At 36.1% G+C, this 26,548-nt stretch overlaps 1 protein-coding gene across 2 annotated transcripts; it reads left to right on the top strand.

Moving 5' to 3' along the window:
• The first annotated feature begins 129 nt into the window (after positions 1-129).
• LOC132170545 (cysteine protease ATG4) lies at positions 130-10,172 on the top strand. 2 transcript variants are annotated; one of them, XM_059581557.2, is made up of 10 exons: positions 130-364; positions 2,155-2,233; positions 2,658-3,226; positions 3,325-3,410; positions 3,538-3,588; positions 3,720-4,099; positions 5,203-5,341; positions 9,227-9,282; positions 9,369-9,439; positions 9,535-10,172. In XM_059581557.2, the coding sequence occupies exons 3-10, from the start codon at positions 2,728-2,730 to the stop codon at positions 9,753-9,755; spliced, it is 1,503 nt and encodes a 500-aa protein (XP_059437540.2). In that variant the 5' UTR covers positions 130-364; positions 2,155-2,233; positions 2,658-2,727; the 3' UTR covers positions 9,756-10,172. The 2 variants fall into 2 exon arrangements, with proteins under 2 accessions (XP_059437540.2, XP_059437541.2); XM_059581558.2 differs by lacking the exon at positions 2,155-2,233.
• Positions 10,173-26,548: the final 16,376 nt, after the last annotated feature.

The following is a 26,548-nucleotide window of genomic DNA, read 5'->3' as shown; positions in this document are numbered from 1 at the left end:
TTTTGCGCTAAAATGGATGGGCCTCCGGACTACTTTACTTAATTGGCCGTGTTCACAAACCCAATACCAAAAAAAAAAAAAACATTATTTAGAGTTGGAATTGTTGGTTTTATTAGTTCGTCCCGAATTTCGAAGTCCTAGATTCCAAAACAAGCTGAGAGACCTCCTGGAGTCGGGACGAGTGTTTGGTTTTTGGTCTCGGGTGATTCCGTACGCATATGAAATTTCTCCTCCATCATTCACCATAACAAAATTGAATCCTTTTAGAGAATAAGCCACGACACCACCCCCCACCAATCCAACCCCAAAAGCATAAACATCCACCATCATTTTTATCAGATTCAAATTCAGCAAATTTTTTTAGGTAAGCTATCCTTTTCTTTCTGTTCTCTCTTTCCTTTCCCCATACATCATCATATATACTTTGGGCTTCTTTTTTTTTTTTTTTTTATTGGTGGGGATTTTGAATTATATGGTTTTTTTTTTTTTTTTGTTGGTGCTGCTTGAAATTATGGCAGCGAGGAGCATTTTTCTTGTTTTGTTTTTGTTATGTCTCTGAATTGAATGAATTTGTTGGATGCTTAAATCACTTTTCTAACAAATGCTATGATGCTTTCAGATCCCAATCACTTTCTCTTTTCTGGACTCTATTTGCGTTTATTTTTATGTTATTATTATTGTCATCGTCAGATCCCTGAGTGTTGGGGGTATAGCCTTATTAGGGAACTAAGGAAAGCGAGTTTGGGGGACAAAAGGTGGGGCTATAGGTTTCTCAATGAATCCCAGATAGTGGTCATTAGCAATTACTGCTTGATTGGAAGAAACTTATATGGCTGAGCCGTTTCTGTCTATATAATGTCAAATTGAAAGAGCAAGCCTTGCTGTTGGTAGTTTCATTGGTTTGTAGTGGTGGTGCTGCTAACCATGATGTTCTTGCCCGCCCAAGATTAAGAATAAGTTGGGAATTTAGTGTATGTATCAGAAAGATATATGAAAATAGTTAGTTATTTAGCTTGGCCATTCAATGTGCCAATGCCCAATAGTCATGTGATGGAATATTATTGTATTCGTTGTAAATAGTGTGCTTAATCATTCATATTCCTGCTTCGAGTTTTAAGTTCTCTTCAGCAAGCCTGAAAATATTTTCCCTTTTCCAAGTGAAAAGATACAAAGATGGGTTTTTTCGGATTTTACGAGGGAATTTGGTCATTGGTTGGCCACTGTTATTCAAAAGATGTTAGAATTGTTTATTGTAATTCTGAGGTGATGTGCCCATACTAGAGACATATTCCTGCTAAATGCTTCGGTTAACATATAAGTGGTTAACATAGCTAAATATTGAAAGAGGAACTGGCCTTAGATTGAGTTGGACAGAAAACAGTTCACTTGGTTTAGCCATCTTATTGGGATTAACCTTTGTTAAGTTAAGATGCTCCCACCAGAGAGAGAGAGAGAGAGAGTACAATTTTGGAAATTGAAGTTGTACTAAGAGAAGAAGAGGAATTCTGTTCTTTGAAGTTCTGCATATGAATCATTTTATCTAATTGATGTAATTGTTATGTGGAATGTTGAAGTTAGGGTATAATTATCAGGGAAGTTGTGGATAAGTACTATTAAGATGTGAGCTGAATGACGAAACAGGATTGTGCAGCTGATGCTAAGTCATTAGGATGTATTGTGTTCAGTTCAGCTATTATGTATACAGACCCTCGCTCTTCAGTTGTTCCATATTCTTGCTTGTATTCTTTATCTTATACCTGAGTCTTTTGGGATTTCAATTTTTTTTTTTTTTTTTTTTTTTTTTTTTTTTTTTTTTTCTGTTTTAGAAATGGTGGTGATAAAGAAGGCATTTTTTTTTTAGAGTTGTGTATAGGGCCTGAAACAAATGATGCTCTGGGTAGAGGTGCGTGGCAAAGAAGGATTTGGGTAACCAACCTTAAGGGGTTTGGACATGGGGTGTTTGGCAAAGTTTTCAAAAACTGTTTTACTTTTCAAACATTGAAAAACTCTTTTCAGACAAACGGTTTTTAGATGTGGCCCCCACCACTAACACATATTTGCAAAACAAACCACAAAATACTTTTCAAAACACAACACTTTTTTGAAATGAAACACTACGCATGCATGTTTTGAAACATATGCTCACTTTTTTAGGTGTGGAGGCTACCTTGAGGAGGAGGAGATCCACTTGCCCTCCTTCAATGTGAAGGGGTGGCGGTCACCACTTGTAAAGGTTAGCCAAAAGTTTTTTTTTTTTTTTTTTTTTTGGATTTTGTTTCTTTTATGTTTTGAAAACACTTCTCGGTTTTTTGCTTTTTAAAAACAATTTTCAATTTACCAACGAATTTTCTTCAGTGGTCCACATAGTCGACAATTTTTTAAATGTGGCTTGAATCAGTTTGTGCATAGGACTCTTTACTTTCTGTTTTTCATGCATTCACTCTCCTATTCTCAGTATAGATTCTTTTCTAAGATAGTTCAGCCAGACTGACATAATATTAAGAGTATTGGAGATTTGAGAACACAAATTTGTACTGAATTAAATATGTACTTTTATTATTTCACAATCATTAATGTGCTTCCCTATGTTATCATATATATTTTATTCTCTTGGTTTCTGTTTGGAGCTTATTTCTATTTTTATCTCTTACTTGCAGATAAATAATAAAGCTGGCATTTGCTTCTATGAGCCGATTCCATCATTGTATGACGCTTTATGACTAGGTAATGAAGGGTTTCTTTGAGAGGGCTGTTGCTTCAAAATGTTCTTCTAAAAGTTTAACTGATACATCAAATAGTAGTCCACCATCTGTTTGTTCAGACCCTGTATCCAGTGATAGCAAGTTCCCCAAAGCCTCCTTATGGTCAAGTTTCTTTGCTTCAGCTTTCTCGATCTTTGAAACACATAGTGAACCATCAGCTTGTGAAAACAAGGCAGTTCATAGTGATTCATCGGTTTGTGAAAAAAAGGCAGTTCATACTAGACATAATGGGTGGACAGCAGCTGTGAGAAAAGCTGTGGCTACTGGCTCAATGAGGAGACTTCACGAACGAGTGCTCGGTTCAAGCAGGACTGGCATTTCTAGCTCAACAAGTGACATATGGCTTTTAGGTGTGTGCTATAGAATCTCACAGGATGAGTCATCTGGAGATACTGATACTAGCAATGGATTAGCAGGATTTGAACAAGACTTTTCATCAAGAATTTTGATGACATATCGTAAAGGTTTCTTTCGTAAAATATTCTCCTTTCTAAGATCTGAAAAGAAAGCTTTTGCAAATTGGAATTGCTGGAATGAAACTACTATCTCTGTTTTCCTACAGGTTTTGCTGCTATTGGAGATACAAAGTATACCAGTGATGTAAACTGGGGTTGCATGCTTCGCAGTAGTCAGATGCTTGCTGCTCAGGTATGCTTCTGCTTTATTTTCTCCTAATTAATAGTTATTATCAGTAGTATCATATTATTTTAGTATGATATTCAGGTTAATTGGTCATGAGGTTGTTTCTTGTTGTAATCATGCTTTTTCTGTGTAGGCATTGCTTTTTCATCGATTAGGTAGATCCTGGAGGAAACCTCTGCAAAAGGTGAGGTGGATGTTGTAAAAATGTGATATTTAGTGCTTAAATTATCTTTTTCTTCCTGAAAAAAGTCAATTAGAATCTAATTTATCTTCCAGTATGTACCTTTTGATGGTTTCTTTGTATCACATGCACAGCCATTGGATCGAGAATATATTGAGATTCTGCACTCTTTTGGTGATTCTGAGGCATCACCTTTTTCTATCCACAATCTTCTTCAAGCCGGAAAGGCTTATGACCTGGCTGCTGGGTCATGGGTGGGCCCTTATGCCATGTGTCGCACATGGGAAACTCTAGCCCGCATTAAAAGAGAGGTAACTGACCTTGAGGACCTGCCACTTCCTATGGCTGTTTATATTGTTTCTGGAGATGAAGATGGGGAGCGAGGTGGAGCTCCAGTTCTTTGCATTGATGATGTCTCAAGACATTGTTTCGAATTTTCAAGAGGTCAAGCTGATTGGACGCCCATTCTTTTACTTGTTCCTTTGGTTCTCGGACCTGAAAAAGTCAATCCCAGGTTCGGAAGATAGAGAAATTTCCGCTTATTGCCCCTTATCTACTTCCTTATATTCATAGGGAATTGTAGAATCTAAAAGCATAACTATCTTAACTCATGTTAATAACTGCTTTTGTTGAGCTGCGATTCTATAGTCACTTGGTTCATATTGCGAATCTCATGAATTAGCATTTATTAGCTACGCGGTATCTTGAAACTTTTGTTGTTGCTTCATTGCTTGATCACTCTCTCATTATTTAACTCATATTTGGCTTACTTTTGTGATTGTTGGAGCTTCAAGTTTGTGTTCCTATGAGGCTTTGGGGTCACCATTTGTCCATACCAAGGCAGCAAGGCCAAGAGGGTTAAACTGCAAGATTATTAACATTTTTTTAAAAAGTTATTTCTCAAAATAATTTTATGTATACATCAGATCAAGAAACTTAGGAAGACTTCTGCAGTTTCTTCATGCATCATAGATGCATCTTATCCATCTACTTGACGAAAGACTTGACAGGAGCCTTTTTTCTACCCAGTTTCCCTTGAATATATCCATACACTCTCTGGTTTCAGTTGTATAATTTTTGAAATAGTAAATCGGTATATTGGGAATTCGGAAGTCATCATAAAGTTCTTATAGTTAAGCTAAAAGGCTAGCTAGAGTAGAAGATGGCAAGGTTTGGGTGAGATAAGTAGGAGTTGACCGCTTTAAAATTAGTTACAATATTGTTTGTTAGTTAAATACAACACATGCATCCACATGGGATTGAACCCATGACATATCCTCCACCCTATGTTGGGGAGAGGAGATGCCATTTGGTGACCCTTGGTAACAATTAGTCAAATCTTCTATGTACCTATAGATTGAAGAAGCATGAACTTGATTTTCCAGGAATTTCATTGCTCATGGACATGAGCAGACATTTGATGATGATCCTATTTTACTCATATTAGTGAGATCAAGAGACCTTTTCTGTATGATCCTCAAAAAAAGCTTATGTAGAAACTAGAAAGTAGTAACAAGTACATTAACTTAACAATAAGATCAGTGAAATTTATAACTTATAGTATTGTGCTTGCTAGCATAAGTATCAATTGCTCAATGTTTCTTATATTCTTTCCAGGTATATTCCATCACTGCGGGCAACATTTATGTTTCCACAGAGCCTTGGCATCTTGGGTGGGAAGCCTGGGGCTTCAACTTACATCGTTGGTGTGCAAGATGAAAAAGCTCTCTTCCTTGATCCACATGATGTTCAACTGGTAACAGCATAACTTGAATTCATTACTTCCTATCCAAATACTTGTATATGTACTAGATACATGTGTTAGATGGATACAACTAGATTGAGGAACTTACTTACCATAAAAGAATATATGGAACAAAATGAAATTTTTTGATAAGTAATTGACAAATATCATTAAAAGCGTAAGACAGCCTTAAGTACATAAGAAGTATACAAAAATAAACACCTAATTAGAAGGCGCAAAAAGAATAAGTAAATCACTATAACTAATTCACAAAGAAAACACATAAGCAGTTGTCCACATCCACAAATACAAAGTCTTGAAGAATAAGGATTTAATCCCCTCCAAAGTCCTCTCTCGATCCTCAAAACTTCTATCATTTATTTCCTTCCATAAACACCATAAAAGGCAAGTAGACACCATCTTCTACATAGCAACACTCCGCGGACTGCCAAAGGTCCACCAACAAGCATACAGATCAACTACACGTCTAGGCATAACTCAAGACAGTCCAAAATGACTGAAAAAGGCAATCTAAATAGCTAAGCCACTTCACAATGAAGAAGAAAATGGTCCATGGACTCCACATTCCTCTTAAACACGGAACATTTGTCCACCACAATGATATGTCACTTCCTGAAGTTATCCATGGTATCTTACCTAAAGCTGCCGATCGTGCGAAAAAAGGCCGCCCTCGAAGGAGCCTTAGTCCATCACCCACTCTTTCAAGGGAAGCAGCATCCTTCACCACAAACCATGGAGCAATAAAAGGATTTGACATTAAATAACTTTCTTTTGGAGGGGACCTACCACAACTTATCTTCACTTTCTTGTCTCACTCTAACTGAGTACAACACTTGAAAAAATGAGGTAAAGACATTCATCTTCCAATCATGAGCCCCGCTCTATTGAAGCTTACATTCCCACTGGTTGAAACCACCATAAAACTCCAAGTGTGCTGCAATTCTTTTCACGAGCAATAACAAATAAAGCTGGAAAAGTCTCCTTTAGGGCCACATCCCCACACCATTGCTCATACCAAAATCTAATCTTGGAACCATCTTCCAGCTCAAATCTGGCATGACACAAAAAATTCTTCCAACCTTTCCTAATATTCTTCTATAACACCACCCCAAATGCTCTAGAGGGTTTAAGAGAACACTACCCGCCTCATGAATTGCCAAATTTAGAGTCCACCGCCACTCTCCAGGAAGCCTCTCTCTCAAGCTTATAGCGCCACAGCCATTTACCTAAGAAGAACGATTGAACACCAGCAAGTTTCTAATACCCAACCCTCCCTTAGAGAGCGGGGAACAAACCTTGGACCAATTGGGAACAAACCTTGGACCAATTAACAAAGTTATATTTGAACTCTTTACCTAGCCCATCCCATAAGAAATCATGTTGGAGCTTCTGAATACGGTTAGTAACACTTGACGGGAGAGGAAGAGGGACATGAAATACGTAGACAAATTGGCAAGGGTACTCTTTATAAAGGTATACCCTAACACTGTTGGACAAATACATCATTTTTCAACTAGCCAATCGACTTTCTTTCTTCTCAATAACGCCTTCCAAAAAATGCTTGGCCTTGCAGGAAGCCCCCAATAGCAGGCGGAGATACTTCACCAGTTTAGAAGAAACCCCACAATCTAGAATTCCATCCAACCTTTCCACATGTTCAACATTTCTCACATGAACCAATTTTAATTCAGCCAAGTTAATCTTTAAGCCCGAAGTAGCTTCAAAGCAAAGGAATAAGCAATGCAAATGACAAGGATGAGCTGGATGAGCACCACAAAAGATCAAGGTATCATCAACAAACAAAAGGTGAGAGAAAACAAACCCACCAACATTACCCATAGAGAAACCAGACAACCACCCCCCACTCACAGTAGGAGAAATCATTTTACCTAATGCGTCCATCACATGGACAACCAACAAGGGGGACAAGGGATCCCCTTGTCTCAAGCCACATGAGCTACGGAAAAAGATTGTTGGAGTGTTGTTTACCAAAATCAAGAAACGCACCGAGGAAATGTAATGATCTACCCAAGAGCACCATTTCTCCCCAAAACTACACCTCCTCAGCATATACAACAGAAAGTCCCAATTAACATGATTATAAGTTTTTGTTAGATCGATTTTCCAAATAACACCCTGCTCACCATATCTTAATATACTATCAAGGCATTCATTGGCTATAAGAAGAGGATCTAGGATTTGCCTACCTCTTATGAATGCATTTTGGGATTTAGATATGATATTTTCCAACAGCATCTTAAGCCTTTTTGCTAGAATCTTTACAATAATTTTGTAGATGCCTCCCACAAGACTAATCGGGCAAAAGTCTTTAAGGTCGACAGTCTCTGAAATCTTCAGAATGAAAGTAATAAACAAAGCATCTCCTCTCAAAGTTATCTCTAGCATGGAAGTCACCAAAAACCTTCATGATATCCACTTTTAAAACATCCTATCAAAACTGGAAGAACGCCATAGAAACTATCAGGCCCAACACCTAGTCACCATTCATCACTTTAACTACCTTCTTCACCTCCTCCTCAAAATCTCTCTCCACCAACTGCCTAGAATGGAATAAAATGAAAGACCATCCACCAACTGCCTCCAACTACATTGCCCAGTATATAACTTTTGATAAAGCTGGATAATTTGCTCATTGATCTCTACCTAGTTAGTAGAAAGTCTGTCGCCAATCAATAAAGAGTCAATGGAGTTTTTTCTTCTATTGGAGTTATCTATAGTGTGAAAGAATTTAGCACAGTTATTACTCTCCCTTAACCACTTACTCTCCCTTAACCACAACACCTTCTGCCTCTAACTCACCTCCTCCATGAGAGTAGATCTCTTTGAAATAAAATTTTTATTTATTTTAATTGTCAAACTATAGGAATTAGAGGAAGGCATATGGTGAGAGCAACATGATGGCTTGTGATTTTATGGAGAATATATTTTTTTATAAGTAATAGAAATATCATTAAAAGCGTAATGCGTCTTCAAGTACATAGGAAGTATACATGAGAAAACACTTAACTAACAAGTTCTGAACCCCTAACCCTCCTTCAGAGATCAGAAAACAAACATTGGACTAGCTTACCAGGTGATATTTGAACTCTTTCCCTAGTCCACGTCATAAGAAATCACGTTCAAGCTTCTCAATAGGGTTTGCAATACCCACGGGAAAAGGAAAGAGGGACGTGAAGTGCGTAGGTAGATTGGAAATTGTGCTCATTATCAAAGGTAAAACCTACCACCCTTAAAAAAACAATGCATCATTTTCCAACTAGCCAATCAACGGTCTACCTTTTCGATAATGCCATTCCAAATATACTTGGTCTTATAGGAGGCTCCCAACAGAAAACCAAGATACTTCAAAGGCAAAGGGGAGATCCCAGAACCCATAATATCTGCCAGTCCATCCACATTAGCAACATCACCCACAAAAACCAATTAGCTCAATGGAGAAACATGATTATGTTTTGTCCCGTAGGGATTTACTGTGTTCTTGAATTAAAAATTCCCACATATACGCAAAATATTCAACTTTCTTGAGCCTCATTGATCTTTCCAATCAATAATGCTTAGTAACTAGTTTTTCTAGTTTGAGTAGAGAAATAAAAGATGTTTTGACCAAAAACCCTAGATGGATGGTCGAATATTAGCCCCAGCATCTTGCTTTGTCATTTGTGCATTTCTTTTTCGTCTTTGTTACCATCACTTCATTCCCTCCTGTCTTCTTCGTTTGTTCTTTTTGCGTGGCTATCTGTCTTGATATGCAGGAAATATGCTTATTATTTTACATTTTAAGCTGGATATTGAGGATAATGCGATTCTGGTTGCATTCACGGCTGACTATGGTATTTTAATGCCATTTCTTATCAGGTAGTTAACATCAATAGGGATGATTTTGAGGCTGATACTTCATCGTATCACTGCAAGTAAGCTTATTACTGAGTATTTCCCACACTTGGTTTCTTTTTATTTTCTTACTAATTCTCTCCCTCCCTCTCTCTCTCTCTCTCAGTATCATACGGCACATATCATTAGACTTGATTGATTCATCCTTGGCAATTGGATTTTATTGTCGAGACAAAGGTTTGCTGATCATCTCGATTGAAATTCCATGGTTCTGCTTGTCACCGACCAGGACAAATCTTTTATTGACTGTGGTATGTTTTCCTGGTTGACAGATGATTTTGATGATTTTTGTCTCCGGGCTTCCAAGCTGGCAGATGAATCAAATGGTGCTCCATTATTCACCGTGGCTCAGAAACATAATTTGTCTAAGCCAGTTAGTCACCCTGAACTGTTGGTTGACACTGATGGGATTCAAAAAGATGATTCCTTTGGTGTGGAGCCTATCAATGATGCTGAGGGTCATGCACATGATGATGAGTGGCAACTCCTTTGATTAAACCTTACTTCGTGGGTCCAAATGCCAGCATGTAGGTTGGAATGTTCTGTCAAATGATTTTTGCTGTTGTTGGGCCTTATGCAATTCCACGGGGTCCTCACTACCACCACAGTGCCTGCCAAGTTCAGTTGACCCGTGACTCTGTGCGGCTCGAGCTTGTTGGATCTGACATTTGTAGAAAGTAGATTAATTTATTACGATTCTTTTTTATTATATTCACTCTTAAATAATTTTCAAAAGTGTCAATATGTTCAGTTATTTGAGATGTTTGTAATGTATATGGCAAATATACCAGCTTTTGTCCTTTTTTATTTTCTCATGTGGAATGATACCCCCTCCCCTAAGGACAAGGATTATCTCCATTTTATATGGAAACAATATCCATTTTATTGATCAAGATTTAAAATTGGTATATATATCAGTGTAAATGATGTCATAATTGAATGTTTTACTGGCTAATGGTTTGAGCTTTTGCCAATTATGTCTTATATACCAGTGGATCTTAAAGTATCAATAAGGTTTTTGACCTAGCTGTTGGGGCATGTTCGTTGTTGTGTTAGGGAAATAGGATTCTCATCAGTTCTAGTGAAATAGAGATGAGATATTTTATGGTCATATTAGATTTTACAAATCTAATAATGTATAAGTTAACTAAATAATGAATATGTTGTCAGATTATTTAAAAATTTTATAGGATGTAGTACTATATATACCGTTAAATGTAACAAAATAAAATATTAACCATGAAAAGAGGATCCGGATCTTGGTCCCAAACTTAGGAGGGTTGCATTTAATTTTCATATGTCATAGCTTCTTATTATTCTCTATTCTTGTCTAGTTGTCCATGTCTTTGTTTTTTTTCTTTTTTCCCAAGCTCTCTAGATGTCCATGGCTTCTAGCATTATTGCTCAAAACATTATCTTGTTTTACACAACTAACAAATATCTTCGATTACAATTCTTAATCTGGCATCAAAGACCCATGTACTGTAGTTTGTATAGAGGGACAGATTTAGACATTTTTCCCTTTGGCTGGTAGAAACTTCAAATGGACAACATATAGAAAAGGAAAGTGATGGCAGGCAGAAACTTCAATGTCATGTGGGTCAATCAATTCACATTTTACACTTTATTGCTTGAAGACAAATCATCCATTCTGTCTGTCATTGATTTATGGTAGACAAACATCGTTCATTGGCCTGAAAATGAAGCCCCAATGAGTCACTGAGTTGTATGTATGTGTGTTAAAATTCCAAAAGTTCCCTGCCTAATTCCTGAAAATGATCACTTTTCTGCCCTTTTAGATCACTTGTTATGCTTAACCTAAGCCAGGCTCTTCCAGCAATTATGAGTTCCATTCAAGCCCGTGACCAGACAATAGAGGTTCACGGGAAGAGTAGGGCTTGTTGCATAAAAAAAAGCTTCTTCACCCAACTACCCGAAGAGGCGGTCCGACCACCCTTAAATATTTTTTTGGATGAATTTGTTAAAAAAAAAAAAAAAAAGAATAAAAAGGGCTTCTACTTCAGCCAATCACCAAGAAAAGATCTCAATGGTTTTTATTTTACCGATTAATCCCTATGATTTGGGCTATTATAAAACATATTTTTCCGTCCAATGCCGTATTAATTTTATTCATTTTACTATAAAAGTTGTCGTATAAAACATAAGGGGGTAACAGTTGCGAAGGGCCTACGCCAAAGGGAGTGGAAGTCGCAGAAAGCCTTCGTGACATCCCACCCTCGTTGGGGTCTCCACAACCTCCATGCCTTGCAAAGGAGGTGAGGCTTGTAAAAGGCCTCCACGTTTCACCTGAAATTGGATCATTTTTAATTCATTTAAATAGGAGAGGACCCTAATTTCGAGGGGGTTTATATTTTTTTTATTTAAAATGTAATTATACTTCAACTGAATGAGCTATTGATATCAATCTAAAATATTGTTCCAAAGGGATGGCTTAAGCGGCTATAGACTATACCTTATAAAGTAGAAGTTACTATCGAATCCCCTTACCCATTTTTTTGTGTGAATATGTTAAAAAAATAAATATAATAAATAATAAATAATAAATAAAATAAATAAATAAATAAAGTCTAGAAATTAATTTGATAAAAATGATATCATAGAAAGATTTTTTTTTAATACCCTAAAATACAAGATTTTATTTTTGATATTTTCTCCTCCTTACATTTAAACCGTTTCATTCTAATAAAAAGTGATAATATAAAATAGTGGTTTTACAACTATGGATGAAATGAGTTGTTCATTAATAGTTGGATTTCATCTCATATAAACTTGGTTCAACTTTAATTCGCTTTAAAATTTGACAAACCAAGTTTACACAAGTATATATATATATATATTTGAGATTATCATTATTGACTTTTAATCTATTAGTGATTTTAAAAGTCACATCATAGTCGAGAAGACACCAAGAGAATACTAGAAGAACACATAGCATTTCTCATATATATATATATATATATATATATATATATATGAGATTATCATTATTGACTTTTAATCTATTGATAATTTTAAAAGTCACATCATAGTCGAGAAGACACCAGGAGAACACTAGAAGAACACCTAGCATTTGTTATCTAAATATAAACTTGGTTCAAGTTTAATTTGTTTTAATATCATACCGATTAATCTCTATCACCTTTTTTTTCTATTTTAGCTACCATTTTTTAGAATTACTTACATCTGACTCAGTATTTTAGTTATTAACTTCCACTATTCTATTAAATATTCATTTTTTATTCTTTCTCTAACAATCATATTTTTAAATGACAGAAATTTCCTCCAAATATCCTCCAACCCATTTAAAATAGTACCAAGTGTCTATAGTAAACTGCTATCAATGACCTTAAGAATTTAATGTGTGTTTTTAATATTTATAGACACTTGACACTATTTTAAATGGGTTGGAGATGAGAGAGAAAATCTGCTCCCTCCTCCTCTTCCCCTCCCCTCTACTCCCCGCTCCTATCCTCCCCCTCCCCTTCTCGTTTTTTCCTTGTTTTTTATTTCTTGCTGTTTTTAGGTATTCTTCGACCAGACCAGCAACTTCAGTCTCTTCCAACGTGCTATGCCGCTCATCTCCTCCTTGAGATCAATGGGGTTTTAGATCTAGGTCTTCAAACTTAGATCTACTCTACTCAACCGGTTTTCGCTCAGCCATGCGCCAATGCCGGCTGTTGCTGATGCTTATCGTGTCCTTATCTTGAGATCGGTGGGGTTTTAGTGCGTATCGTCTCCTTCACCCCAGCTGCTGTTGTTGCTTGCTAGTTGTTTGTTTGTATTTTTGTTTTTGAATAAGAGTTTTCTTCCTTCTAAATCTGCCCTCATGAGCGATCGATAGACTGAGAAGGATTAGATCGGTATAAGGAATTTTCTCTCACGGCCTGAAAATAAAGGTTAGGAAATATAGCTACCTATGTATTAGATCTAGTCTGCCCAAAATCAAATTTGTGTATTAACCGCAGTTATACAGAAAAGTTGAGGTCATAAATAGTACGTAATTGTAAGATCTGTATTATATTTATGACGTTGTAACCTCATAGCTTTGGACTATGATTTTTCAGAACTTTTATGCTTTATGATGTAAGAGTTTTATGCTTTGGATCTTATTATCAATGAAATTACAAAGATTCCTATTTCAAAAAAAAAAAAAGGGTTGGAGGATAAAGATATTTCCTCCATACTGGTTTGGAGGAAATTTTTGTCATTTTTTTAAACTTTGTTATTTCTTAACAATCATATTTTTCTAAATTTGTCTTTTTGTAACGACGATATCTTTAAAAATTTGTATTTTCTTAATGGTCATATTTTTTAAAAATTGTGTCTTTGTTCCAACCATCATTTTTTTAAAATAATAATAATAATGAAGCATTTAATACCAAGTTTTTGACTAATGATAATTTTGTTCTAAAAGAAAGCATTGGATTAAGGTTCTTAAAAGAAAGCATTCAATAGCAAGTTATTAATTTTAAGGTTCTAAAAGAAAGCATTTATAATTGAACTAAAGAAATTATCATTCGAAACTCTCTCGCTCTCCTCCTGTGAGCTCTCTTTGAACTTTGCTTCCCCTCTAAGACTTGTCTTCTTCTTGTGTTCTAGTCTTCTTTCTTTCCTTTTATTCCCATCTCTACTATGGATATGCAAGCTCTAATAGCCCAAACAGAGGCCCTTACCTACCAGGATTCATCCTCTCAAATTGAAAGACGGTCCACAATTCAAGTTATAGAAGATTGTCTCCCTTCAGTTTGACAACTTCTACCTCAAAAAACACACGATAACCAATCTATCAATGCAGCTCTTGTCAAAGCATGGGATCTTGCGGTCCCTTTTTCTTTTGCTGTGCTTGGCCCCAATCGTTTCCTGTTCAAATTCTCCAAACAGGAACACATCTCAAAAATTTTCAAACATACCACTTGGAATGTCAATGGATTCTTGTTAGTAATTCAATGTTAGTCTCCTGCTACTACTATGAATGAACTACAATTCAACAAGTCCCCTTTCTGGATTCAAATCCATGCGCTTCCTCTACTCAACATGAGTCTAAAGAATTCCATTGCTATTGGGAAAGGTCTAGGTACTATCATCAAGGTGGACGAAGATAGTGGGGGGAATAAAATTTTCAGAAGCTACCTCAGATTGTTAGTTGAGATAGATGTAACCCAACCTCTCAAAGCTAGTTTCTCCTTGAAAAGAGAAGAAGGAGAGCCACTGTGGATTATTTTCAAGTATGAAAGACTGGATATCTACTACACATCATGTGGGAGAATTGGCCACAAACTCCATAGCTGTCGGGCTCCTCTTGAGGAGTAATTCCCAGAAAGGTATGCAATCTCCCTTAAAGTCAACATATTCTCCAATCTTCCTCCCAAACCTGTCAATGCTTGGGGTTTCTCGGAAGGAACTTCATCTTTTACTCATCCTTCTCAAATTCTCTGCCATGGCAGTGAGTTAACTCAGCCACATGGAAGCAATCTCCCTCCCAAAAAACCTGTCAGCTTTTACATCACACCTACCCTCCTCAATCCTCTCAAAAATCTCACCATACAGTTCCACTCAAACCCTACATCTCTGTCATAAGAGCCAACAGCTTCCCCTGCAACCAAAATATCCTTACCTACCGCTGTTTAAATGCCACCCACAGCTAGGGGTGGGCAAATTAACCGTTACCGTTTAACCGGCCGTCTACCGGCTTCGACCGAACCGATATAAACCGTAGCCGATATGCCGATATCCTTATCGGTTAAAAAAAGTATACCGGAATTCGGTCCGGTCCGGTCCGGTCCGGTTAAGCGGTTCTTATCGGTTAACCGGTTAACCGATAAGAAACCGGATTTTTTTTTTTTTTTTTTTTATTATTTTTTTTTTTTATAATGGTGTTGCCCATGACTTATTTTCCTTTTGCTAAGTGACTTTAATTAGTTAATACTTTGTTTATTATTCATTAATGAATTTTATTTTAATTTGGGTTTGGGTAGGTTTGATGTTTTTTTTTTAAGTTATGGCATTTGATGAGATTTCTTTGTCTTTGGTAAAAGCATTTTTCATTAACTAGTTTTGCTAGTCTAATTAGCATTCATTGTGTTAATTAGTCAATTTGCTTTGGAAAAATGTATTTTATAATATAAAAAAAATTTAAAAAAAAAAAAAAAAAAAAGTTGAAGTGGATCAATATAAAAAAGCTTCAATTTTTAGCCCAAAAAACAAATATTTGGGTCCCAACAAAAAGTATTTGGTCCCTAAAACAACTCATTTTTAATAAATTATTTTAGCTCAACAAAAAGTATTTGGGCTCTCAAAAGTAAAAAAAACTCATTTTTGGTTTTTGGCCCAACAAAATAAATCAATATAAAGCTATCGGTTAAATCGGTTAACCGGTTTAACCGGACCGTTTAACCGTGTACCGTTTTAACCGAAATTATCGGTTAAAATTCTTATTGGTTCGGTATCGGTTAATAAACCGTTTAACCGAAAATTATCGGTTAATAACCGATAAGGTCCTTAACCGGACCGTTTTGACCGATACCCAGGCCTACCCACAGCTCCCAATACCCATCCTCTCAACTCACTCCAGATCCCCACTCTCTAACCAATGTAACCCTCTCATACAACTCTCTATCGCTATCCAACCAAACTCAGACTAGGCCTATCATCACAGCCTCAACTCAAACTCAAAGCCCACTTACTTTAACTGAAGCCCATATCTCTCAAATAACCAAAATGCAAAATAACGCTGTCCTTTCTCAAGTAGTTGCCCCCCAACAGCTCTCACCCCCCTGCCATCTTCTCCCGCCAAAAGAGTCATACAAAAATATACTAAACACCTCAGAAACTCTCCCTATCCTCCTCATAGAATCAAACCAGAAAATCCCTTTCAACCAGACACTGATCCACCATCACCCCAGAAAACAGTTCTCCAAAGGAAAAGGACCCGTCTTCCTCTCACCTTTAACCCCTCCAAAAAAGGTCCTGGAATCCCTTTTTTGCCAGTAGAATTGGAAACCCCTATCCTTATGGATTTCACTCCAGGAACCTCATCAAAGACTTATGCTTGCTCCATCTATAAAGCAGCCTGAAAAAGGAAAAGGTGATTCACAATGCACCTTCAGTTGACGTAGGCTATGTCAACACCAAAATCTCAGGGGACCTCTTTGTGTCCCCCAAAGGTTCATAAAAATTCTATCTTGAAACTGCAGGGGGATCTCTCGTCTCTCTGCAGTTCATAGCCTAAGGGTCTTGATTCGTGATAATAGACTTGATATTCTCTTCCTCTCTGAAACCAAATCCCTCTTGATATTAACACAATGAATGATAATAGACTTGATGTTTTTTTTTTAAGTTATGGCATTTGATGAGATTTCTTTGTCTTTGGTAAAAGCATTTTTCATTAACTAGTTTTGCTAGTCTAATTAGCATTCATTGTGTTAATTAGTCAATTTGCTTTGGAAAAATGTATTTTATAATATAAAAAAAATTAAAAAAAAAAAAAAAAAAAAAAGTTGAAGTGGATCAATATAAAAAAGCTTCAATTTTTAGCCCAAAAAACAAATATTTGGGTCCCAACAAAAAGTATTTGGTCCCTAAAACAACTCATTTTTAATAAATTATTTTAGCTCAACAAAAAGTATTTGGGCTCTCAAAAGTAAAAAAAACTCATTTTTGGTTTTTGGCCCAACAAAATAAATCAATATAAAGCTATCGGTTAAATCGGTTAACCGGTTTAACCGGACCGTTTAACCGTGTACCGTTTTAACCGAAATTATCGGTTAAAATTCTTATTGGTTCGGTATCGGTTAATAAACCGTTTAACCGAAAATTATCGGTTAATAACCGATAAGGTCCTTAACCGGACCGTTTTGACCGATACCCAGGCCTACCCACAGCTCCCAATACCCATCCTCTCAACTCACTCCAGATCCCCACTCTCTAACCAATGTAACCCTCTCATACAACTCTCTATCGCTATCCAACCAAACTCAGACTAGGCCTATCATCACAGCCTCAACTCAAACTCAAAGCCCACTTACTTTAACTGAAGCCCATATCTCTCAAATAACCAAAATGCAAAATAACGCTGTCCTTTCTCAAGTAGTTGCCCCCCAACAGCTCTCACCCCCCTGCCATCTTCTCCCGCCAAAAGAGTCATACAAAAATATACTAAACACCTCAGAAACTCTCCCTATCCTCCTCATAGAATCAAACCAGAAAATCCCTTTCAACCAGACACTGATCCACCATCACCCCAGAAAACAGTTCTCCAAAGGAAAAGGACCCGTCTTCCTCTCACCTTTAACCCCTCCAAAAAAGGTCCTGGAATCCCTTTTTTGCCAGTAGAATTGGAAACCCCTATCCTTATGGATTTCACTCCAGGAACCTCATCAAAGACTTATGCTTGCTCCATCTATAAAGCAGCCTGAAAAAGGAAAAGGTGATTCACAATGCACCTTCAGTTGACGTAGGCTATGTCAACACCAAAATCTCAGGGGACCTCTTTGTGTCCCCCAAAGGTTCATAAAAATTCTATCTTGAAACTGCAGGGGGATCTCTCGTCTCTCTGCAGTTCATAGCCTAAGGGTCTTGATTCGTGATAATAGACTTGATATTCTCTTCCTCTCTGAAACCAAATCCCTCCCCCCCCCCCCCCCCTCCCCCCCAACTAGTCTCCTCCATTCTCAATAGTCTTGGCTTCTTCTCCATGTCTCATGTTGCCCCTGCTGGTTCTAGTGGTGGCCTAGTTCTTGCCTGGTTAATAGGTGTCGACTTAAAATGTTTTATTTCCAATAAAAATAACATCACTACATGGTGTTTTTCGGATCCTCCTTACTCACCTTGGATCATTTCATGTATCTATGGTCCTTCTTCTAGTAAGGATAAGTTAAATTTTTGGGACTTTTTCACTTCTACTGGTGAAAGTTTTGTAAGTCCCTGGCTTTGTATAGGTGACTTTAATTTTGTTATTGATAAGTTTGAAAAGTTGGGAGGCAGGCTTGTTGCAAGCTCATCGAATTACCCTTTCAGACAGTTTATTGATCAATTTGGTTTAATAGGTTTGGGATTTGCTGAAAACCCTTTCACTTGGAGTAACAATAGACAAGGCTTAGCCATCATTAAAGAAAGATTGGATAGGGGTTTAGCCACCCCCAGCTGGGTTTATCTCCATCCTGAATTTTCCATTACTCATATCTCTGCTTTTGATTCTTACCATAACCCTATAACCCTCAATACAGCCAACTCCTCCACCTTCCTCCCAAGACCCTTTAGATTTGAGGAATTTTAGACTAAAGATCCCTCTTGTGTTCTGGTTATCAAGGAAGTCTGGTCTCTTGTAGTCTCAGGTTCCCCTGCTCACTGTCTGGTCAAAAAGCTCAAAAAGTTTAAGACAACCCTGAGGAAATCGAATTCTAATCATTTTGGTCACATCCAGTTAAAGATTAAATCTACTTTGATGCTTATTGATAAGCTCCAACAATTCCCCCCTTATCCCTCTTCCCAGTCTCAGGAAACTAAACTGAAATGTGACCTGGCTGATCTTCTGCTCAAAGAGGAGATTTTGTGGAAGTCAAAATCTCAGGAAATCCGGTTGACCTGCAAAGATCCCAACACCAAATATTTCCATACATCTACTCTTATTAAAAGAAGATCGAATGCTGTCAACTTCTTGAAGATCGGTCCAGGGAATTGAGTTTCAGATAAGGCTACCATTGGTGGTAATTTTGTATCTCATTTTTCAAACCTTTTCTCCTCCTCTCTCCCTCATGTGGAGGATGAATTGCTGGACCTGTTTTCCCCTACCATCTCTGAAGAGGACAACAATTTACTTTGCTCTATCCCCTCTGAAGTAGAGATTTTCCAAGCCCTTTCTAGCCTTGGCTCTACCAAAGCCCCGGGTCTTGATGGCTTCACTACCATTTTCTACAAAACGTACTGGTCAACTGTGAGGAAAGAAGTGCTGGACTGCATTTATAATTTTTTTCAAAATGATCATCTCTTACATAAGCAAAATTACACTTTTATTTCCCTTGTTCCAAAGCAATGTGGCTCTCATTCTGTTCATCAATTCAGGCCAGTCAGTTTGTGCAATATTAGTTACAAGATCATTTCAAAGATTCTTTCCAACAGATTGAAATCTTTGCTCCCTAAGATTATTTCCCCCCTTTAGCCAGCTTTTGTGCCTAAAAGGAGTATCCAAGACAACACCATCCTTGCACATGAGTTGCTTCACACTTTCAAGAACAAAAAAGGCAAAGGTAGTCTTATGTTTTTCAAGATGGACATGGAGAAAGCCTTTGATAAAATGGAATGGGGTTTCATTTTGGCTATCATAAGCAAATTAGGGTTTCATTCCACTTGGATTAAATGGATCAAGACTTGCATCACTTCCTCCTCTTTCTCCATCCTCATTAATAGCAGCCCTTTCGGTCATTTCTCTTCAGAAAGAGGCCTAAGGCAGGGAGACCCTCTCTCTCCTTTCCTTTTCATCCTTGGCTCTGAGGTTTTCTCTCGGTTAATGTTCAAAGAAGAAAGGGCAAGAAATCTCCATGGTCTTCATATCTCAAGAAATGCTCCAGCCATTCATTACCTCCTTTTTGCTGATGACCTCCTCATCTTTGGCAAGAGCTCATACTTGGAAGCATGCATCATCAAAAAATGCTTGGATAAATATTGTCTTTGGTCTGGTTAGTCCATCAATGGTTTCAAATCCTCCATTAGGTTTAGCAAAAACACGAATCACACTACCTCCTCAACCATCCTAGATATCCTTCCATATAACTCTAGCCATTCTTAATCTATTTACCTTGGCCTTCCCATTCTGTTTGGCAGCTCAAAAAAAGTTGCTTTCCAAAATATTTTGGATAGAGTTCTCAAAAGGATTGATAGTTGGTGTGCAAAAACCCTATCCCAAGCAGAAAGAATGGTCATCATCAAATCAGTAGCTACAACCATTCCCTCCTATGCTATGAGTTCTTTTATGCTCCCTACTTCTCTTTGCCTCTCTTTGGACATAAATTTCAAAAACTTCTGGTGGGGTTCCCTTAAAAAAAAAAACCAGAAACCTTTCCCTCAAATCTTGGGATTCACTTTGCTTACCAAAGGATCAAGGAGGTTTGGGATTCAAAAAAATGAGTGAGATCAATTTAGCCCTCATCTCTAAGCTTGGATGGAAGATGCATACAAAATCTGACACAACATGGGTGGCTCAACTCCGAGGTAAGTATCTCTCTTCTGGATCTTTTCTCTCCCCCCCCTCCCCATTCTTCTCCCTCCTTGCTTTGGAAAGGCATCCTCAAATCCCAATCTCTTATCTCTCAAGGTGCATACAATAGAGTTCACTTAAATACCTCCCTTCTTGTTTGGAATTCCCCTTGGATTTCAACTCTTCCTAATTTCACTCCCTCTCCCAACCCTCTCAGTACAACTTCTCAACCAAACCTAAAGGTTTCTGATCTCATCTCTCCTAATGGTTTATGGAAAACACCCTTCTTACTCTCCTTGTTTGATCCCTTTAGTACTAAGAAAATCTAGAAAATCAAAATCCACCCTTCTCCCCATTCCCAATCAGAGTTCACTTGGACCCCTTCCTCCAATGGTCTCTTCTCTTCTAGTTCTGCTTATAAATTGATTAGTAAAAACAGAATTAGCTTAGCCACCTCTCCACTAGATTCAAAAACCTGAAAACAATTGTAGAAACTCAATCTCAATGTTAGGTTAAAACTCTTTCTTTGGAAAATTGCTTGGGATATTGTCCCCTCTAGAGCTAAGCTGAGCCAGGTTTTTCATATCTCTCCTTCAGAATCCCTTTGCCCTCTATGCCACTCTGAGGTTGATTCTCTCCCTCACCTCTTTTTTGATTGCATCTTTGCAAGGGTGGCTTGGAGAACATCTTTTTGGCCTCTTGACCCCTCTACTTGGTCTTCTTTAAGCCTCTCTAGTTGGGTCAAAGGTATTATCTTCCCTCATTCTTCCTTTAGTATTCCCCTAGCTGATTCCCATCTCTTTCAAATTTATGCAGCAGTGCTTTGTGACTTTCTTTGGTTTTCCAGGAACAAAGCTATCCATGAAGGGGTTGTTCCGGATGTTCTTTCTCTGGCCAACCAAATCAAAAAAACTACTTTGGAGCATGCTATTGCTTGGAAGACTTTGTCTCCAAAAACTGAAGTTTGGTTGCCTCCAAAAAAAGGTTCTTTCAAGATCAACTTTGACATTGCCATCAGAGACAATTTTTCTGCTCAAGCTGCTGTGTGTAGGGACACCAATGGCCGCATCATCAAAGCCATCTCTCAAATTAGTCCTGCATGCAGTCCTATCTTTGGTGAAGCTCTAGCAGCTCTCCTTGCAGCCTCCCTAGCAATATCTTTAAAACTCAAGAATTTCTGTATTGAAGGTGACTCTTTGTTAGTTGTTTCACCCTTGCAGCAACCTTCTCTCTCCCATGATTGGCAAATAGAGAAGGTTATTTATGATTTTTTTCTTTTAGTCCCAGCTTCTCCATCTTGGAAGGCTAGGAATGTTAACAGAAGTACAAACTTCTGAGCCCATCATCTGACATACTGGGCCGCAACAAGAGTCTTCTCGGACTGTATTCCCACTCTCTTTTTCCCCCCTCATCTCCATTCCCATTTGTAGTGGGAAGATCCCCCTCTCCTTCCTTTGTAAGTTTGTTCTCTGTTTTATGTTATGTTTGTTGTTACCCAAAAAAAAAAAAAAAAAAAAAAGCATTTATTAAGAGTAAGGTTCTAAAATAAAGCATTTATTAACAACCATACTGCTCCAAATGAAGCATTTATTACGAATAAGGTTCAAGTATCATTCAAAAGGATGGAGTGTTTTTTTACTACATGAATCAACAAAAATAGCTTTTTATGTGTGCATTCTAAATATAATTATAAGATATAGGAAAAATTATTGTAGAGGTCCCTGCAGTTTAACTTTATCAAGATTTTATCAAATTACGAGTAAATAATTTTGAAACCCTAAGTCTTAAACTCTCGTAGGTCTACGCATCTGAGTTGGAGCTAGAAACCCTAGCAATATTGTACAACTAGCATTCCTATTTGCTTTGGTACTCTCAATTTACTTTTTAATTGCATGTCTTCTCAAGGTGGGCTTCCAAATCTATGTGCAGACAACCTTCCGCGATTCGATGCAAAAAGTATACCAACCTCTTCTTCTGTGTCTTCTGTGTCCTGTCCGTTAGCTGTTCTTCAGGTTTTGCTATTTTCTTTTTCCTTTATTTATTTATTTTATATATAGGGTTCTTCTTCTTCATCAGGTATTGCTATTCAACTGTAGCAACGGTCTTCTTTATGTTTTTTTTCCTGAAAATGGTAGGTCAGAGTGATTAATTATTGTTATATTATTTAAACGTGACTATAGGAATACTTACTCTTTATGAGCCATACCACAGTAGTCTAAACAATAAAAATTACAGGCATTTCTTCAAATCCAAATAATTCCTAATCTGACTATTTAAAAATTTTTATTAGCCATTGAACGAATGCTCTTTACCAACGGTCTCTTGCATGCATATAATTTGAGCTGTGACCCGGGCCCCATTTAGCCAAGACTCCTCAATAAGTATTGGACGCAGACACTGTTAATGTCTAGGAAGTCAGAAGATGGCCCTACATTTTAAGGACCTTTGTGAAGCAAAGAGGACTGAGGATTTGGGAGGAAAGGATTGAAAGCAATCTGGTAATAAACCAATATTATTAGCTTTCCTTTTTATCAATATTAATTTTTCATTAATTTTAAAAAGGAAAACGTTAGTAGGGAATTGTTGGTAAGCCAAAATTATTCATTCAAATCTCTTTTCTTTTCTTTTGCTTGATGTAGAGTGAAAGGTATTGAATAGACTTTGGTACCAAATTATATATATATATATATATATATATATATATATATATATATATGACGAGTCTATATATAAGAGAAATTTTAAGGGCGTGGAAAAAAAAAACTACACTTACTTTAGCTCATTCTGCCATTCAATTAATAGTGTCTATCAATATTTCAATTTTTGCAAGAATAATGTTAGTTTTCCTTCACACTTATTTATCACACCAATTTCATATCAGTTGACGTGACGTGCATATTTTAAGTGGCTTTCTTTTATTTTTTTTTTTAAGCGGCTGACATAATAAGAGCATTCTCAATTAACTTTATATTCTTTAGCTAAAATTTGGTTAAAAAACTCGTCACTTTTTCTAGTTTAACTAGCAGCTATACAAAAGTACCAAATAATAAACTCTCTAATTTTACTCTATTCTATTTAAATGTAATTTTTATTCAATCTTCATTCAGTTTTTATTCTCAAAAGCATACAATAAAGTTACAAACCCATAAAGGAGAGGGAAAGAGAGCGTGAGGGGAAATATAAAAACATAAAAAATTGAATACAGAAATGATTTTGTTCTCCAAATGTGGGGGAGAGGTCCGACAAGCCCTAAAATGGAGAGGGAAATGGAGAGCTTAATGGAGCCTTTTTATTTTTTTAATTTTTTTGTAGAATTTAACCAAATTTTGGCTAAAAGTAGATTTTAGACATCTCATTGAAGATGTTCTAAGCTACTTAAAACACGATAATATCAACCGGTGTGAATTATATGTGATAAATGAATGTAAAGACTACATAACATTACTTTTTTACAATGTACCCTACCAATCTATTACTCAATTTGTAACGTATCCCTTCAATTATGATTTTTTTGTTAACATAGACAGCAAGTGCATCATGTGACTTACAAGTTATATAAAATGTCATTTTAACTTTTTTCCTTTTTTTTTTTCTAAATTATTTATTTTATGCGGGATATTTTTGCTATTTTAGGTCACGTGAAATATTTATTATATTATTTTTTAAGGATGTAACAAAAAAAAAAAGCAAAACAAAATGAGACATTGCAAACTACAAAGTACGTTATAAAAATGTAAACATTAATAAGAAGACATTAAAAAGTTGATAGTAAATTAAAGAAGGTAGGTGTAGTTCCAAAACCACCAACATGCATGCCTCTACTCAATGTGTTACTGTACGGATTCCGGACCTTTAATTCACAGACTGTTTGCACGTGATGTTATGTGCTGTCACTAGTCACTCAATAAGAGCTTGTATATATCATAATAAAATAAATAAATTAAAATTAAATTTTAAAAATATAAAATAAAAACTCATACTCCAACAACCATATAAGCACCTCAATAAATCATAAGAGTATTGGAAACTATAAGATTGTTAGATAATCTTACGGCACAATTGCATTACTAGCATAATAGCATTCATAGAAATTTCTACATTATATATATATATATATATATATATATATAGGTGTTATAATATAAATTAAATGACTAACTTTATGGTTAAATATACTTAAGCTACTTGAACTTTAGCCATTTCTAAGAAAAGAATTACGAACTAATAGGCATGACACTTGGATACATTGAATTACTATTTTGTTGCAATTAAGCTACTTTTCGGTCATTCTTCCAAAAATACCACAATTTTCCTTTTTAAAAAAAAATTAAAATTAAAAAACTATAATTAAAAATCAAAATTTCATGCAAATTTTTTCTATACTAGTCAAACCTTACTCTATGTATTTTAGTATTTTTTTTTAATCAAATTTTAGTTCTTTTAAAAAAATAATTTAATATTTTTTTTTAAGAAAATATGAGTTTTTTTTTTTTTTTTTTAAGAATGACTGAAAAGTTGCTTAACTGCAATAAAATTATAGTTTGATATATCTAAATGTCACATTTGTCGGTTCATGTGACTTTTTCGAAAATAGTTGATAGTTCAATGGGCTTAAGTTTATTTAACTCTTAAATTTATCGTTCTCTATAAGTTAATTTTTTTTTTTAAAATAATAATAATAAGTAGTGATTTAACATTGTATAAGAATCAGAGGTCATAAGTTCAAACTCTGATTCCACAATCCACCCAATTTTTAGTTAAATATTTCGCATAATAAGGGTGCCAAAAAGTGTGATTTTAAACAAAATTGCAAAAAATGAATTGTTTGAAATTGCGTTTTAAAAAAATTACGATTTGATAACGAAGAAAATATGCGTTTTCAAATCTCAGGTAAAGAAGTGTTTTTTAAAAAATGCAAAATTTTAAAGGCTAAACTACGATTTTAAAGGTCAAATTGTAATTTTATCAAACGCTTAATTGCAATTTTAAAAATTACATTTTCAAATTACACTTTTTAAAATATCAAACCTAAACGGACCCTAAACCGTTATTGAAAAAAAGTTTGAATCCGCACGTGAGCAATTTATTTAACTGATGGCATGGCAAAGGGCAGTCAGTGTAGGACAAGATGTAGCTGTTGGGCGGTGAATAGTTAAATAGACATAAATAAGCATGATGGTTTCCATATTCATGCACTACTTTCTACTCCTTTACAGAAAATGGCAAAACGGTGAGTATTGTAGGTAAAGTGATGTTAAATGGAGCCTATAGTTCCTGTCTGGAGGGGTGTTCATTAACTCATGCTTCGTTGGGATCCCATGCATGTTGGTGAATTTTGATTAATTCATTTATTCCCTCAATCGTCACATTCCTTTCATGCTTTCCTTTACATCACCCCTACATTAATTTCTTTCATTTTCTCCTTCACAAAAACTATACATAAGTTGTACATTTCACATGCATTGCTCATGCCCAAAATTAATGAAAGCATGTACCTAATTTGGGCTCCTATTACCTTTGTCAACAAGCCATTGTATTTGATTTACACTAGTCATATCAAATTTAGAGGTAACAAATTTAGCTTGTATCGATACATGAATATAAGATTATATGTTAAGTTCGTATTGGGTATCAATGTTTGACATGGTACATTAATACATTCAGTATAATGACTATGAGCTTATTATATGAACTTAACCCTTTGATAACAAAAGTTTATTGTTTATACTTGGCATTGGGTTAAATGGTTGTTCTGTGACCCATCCGAGATTGTTAGTAGGGTGCCCCACCCGAGGTTGGCCTCGGTTATACTGTTAGTAAGTGAACGGTACACGTACGATATATGAGGCACCAATATCATACTACAGGTCATTCGGGACAACGCCAACCTTACCAAAAATAGGTTAAAGGCTTGGATAGATCATATGGAAGATAGCTATGTTTAATAAAATATATTTATATATGCATATTCCTCTACATTAAAATATCAGTGATTGTTATCAGAATTATGAATCATCTTTCCTTTAAAATAAACTACATTTTTATGGTGGCATAATAACGAAGACAATACACAT

Source organism: Corylus avellana, chromosome 1, assembly GCF_965113065.1.
Source record: "Corylus avellana chromosome 1, dhCorAvel1.hap1.2, whole genome shotgun sequence".
NCBI lineage: Eukaryota > Viridiplantae > Streptophyta > Magnoliopsida > Fagales > Betulaceae > Corylus > Corylus avellana.
The sequence above is the reverse complement of the archived record's forward strand: the minus strand, read 5'-3'. Positions and strand labels throughout refer to the sequence as shown.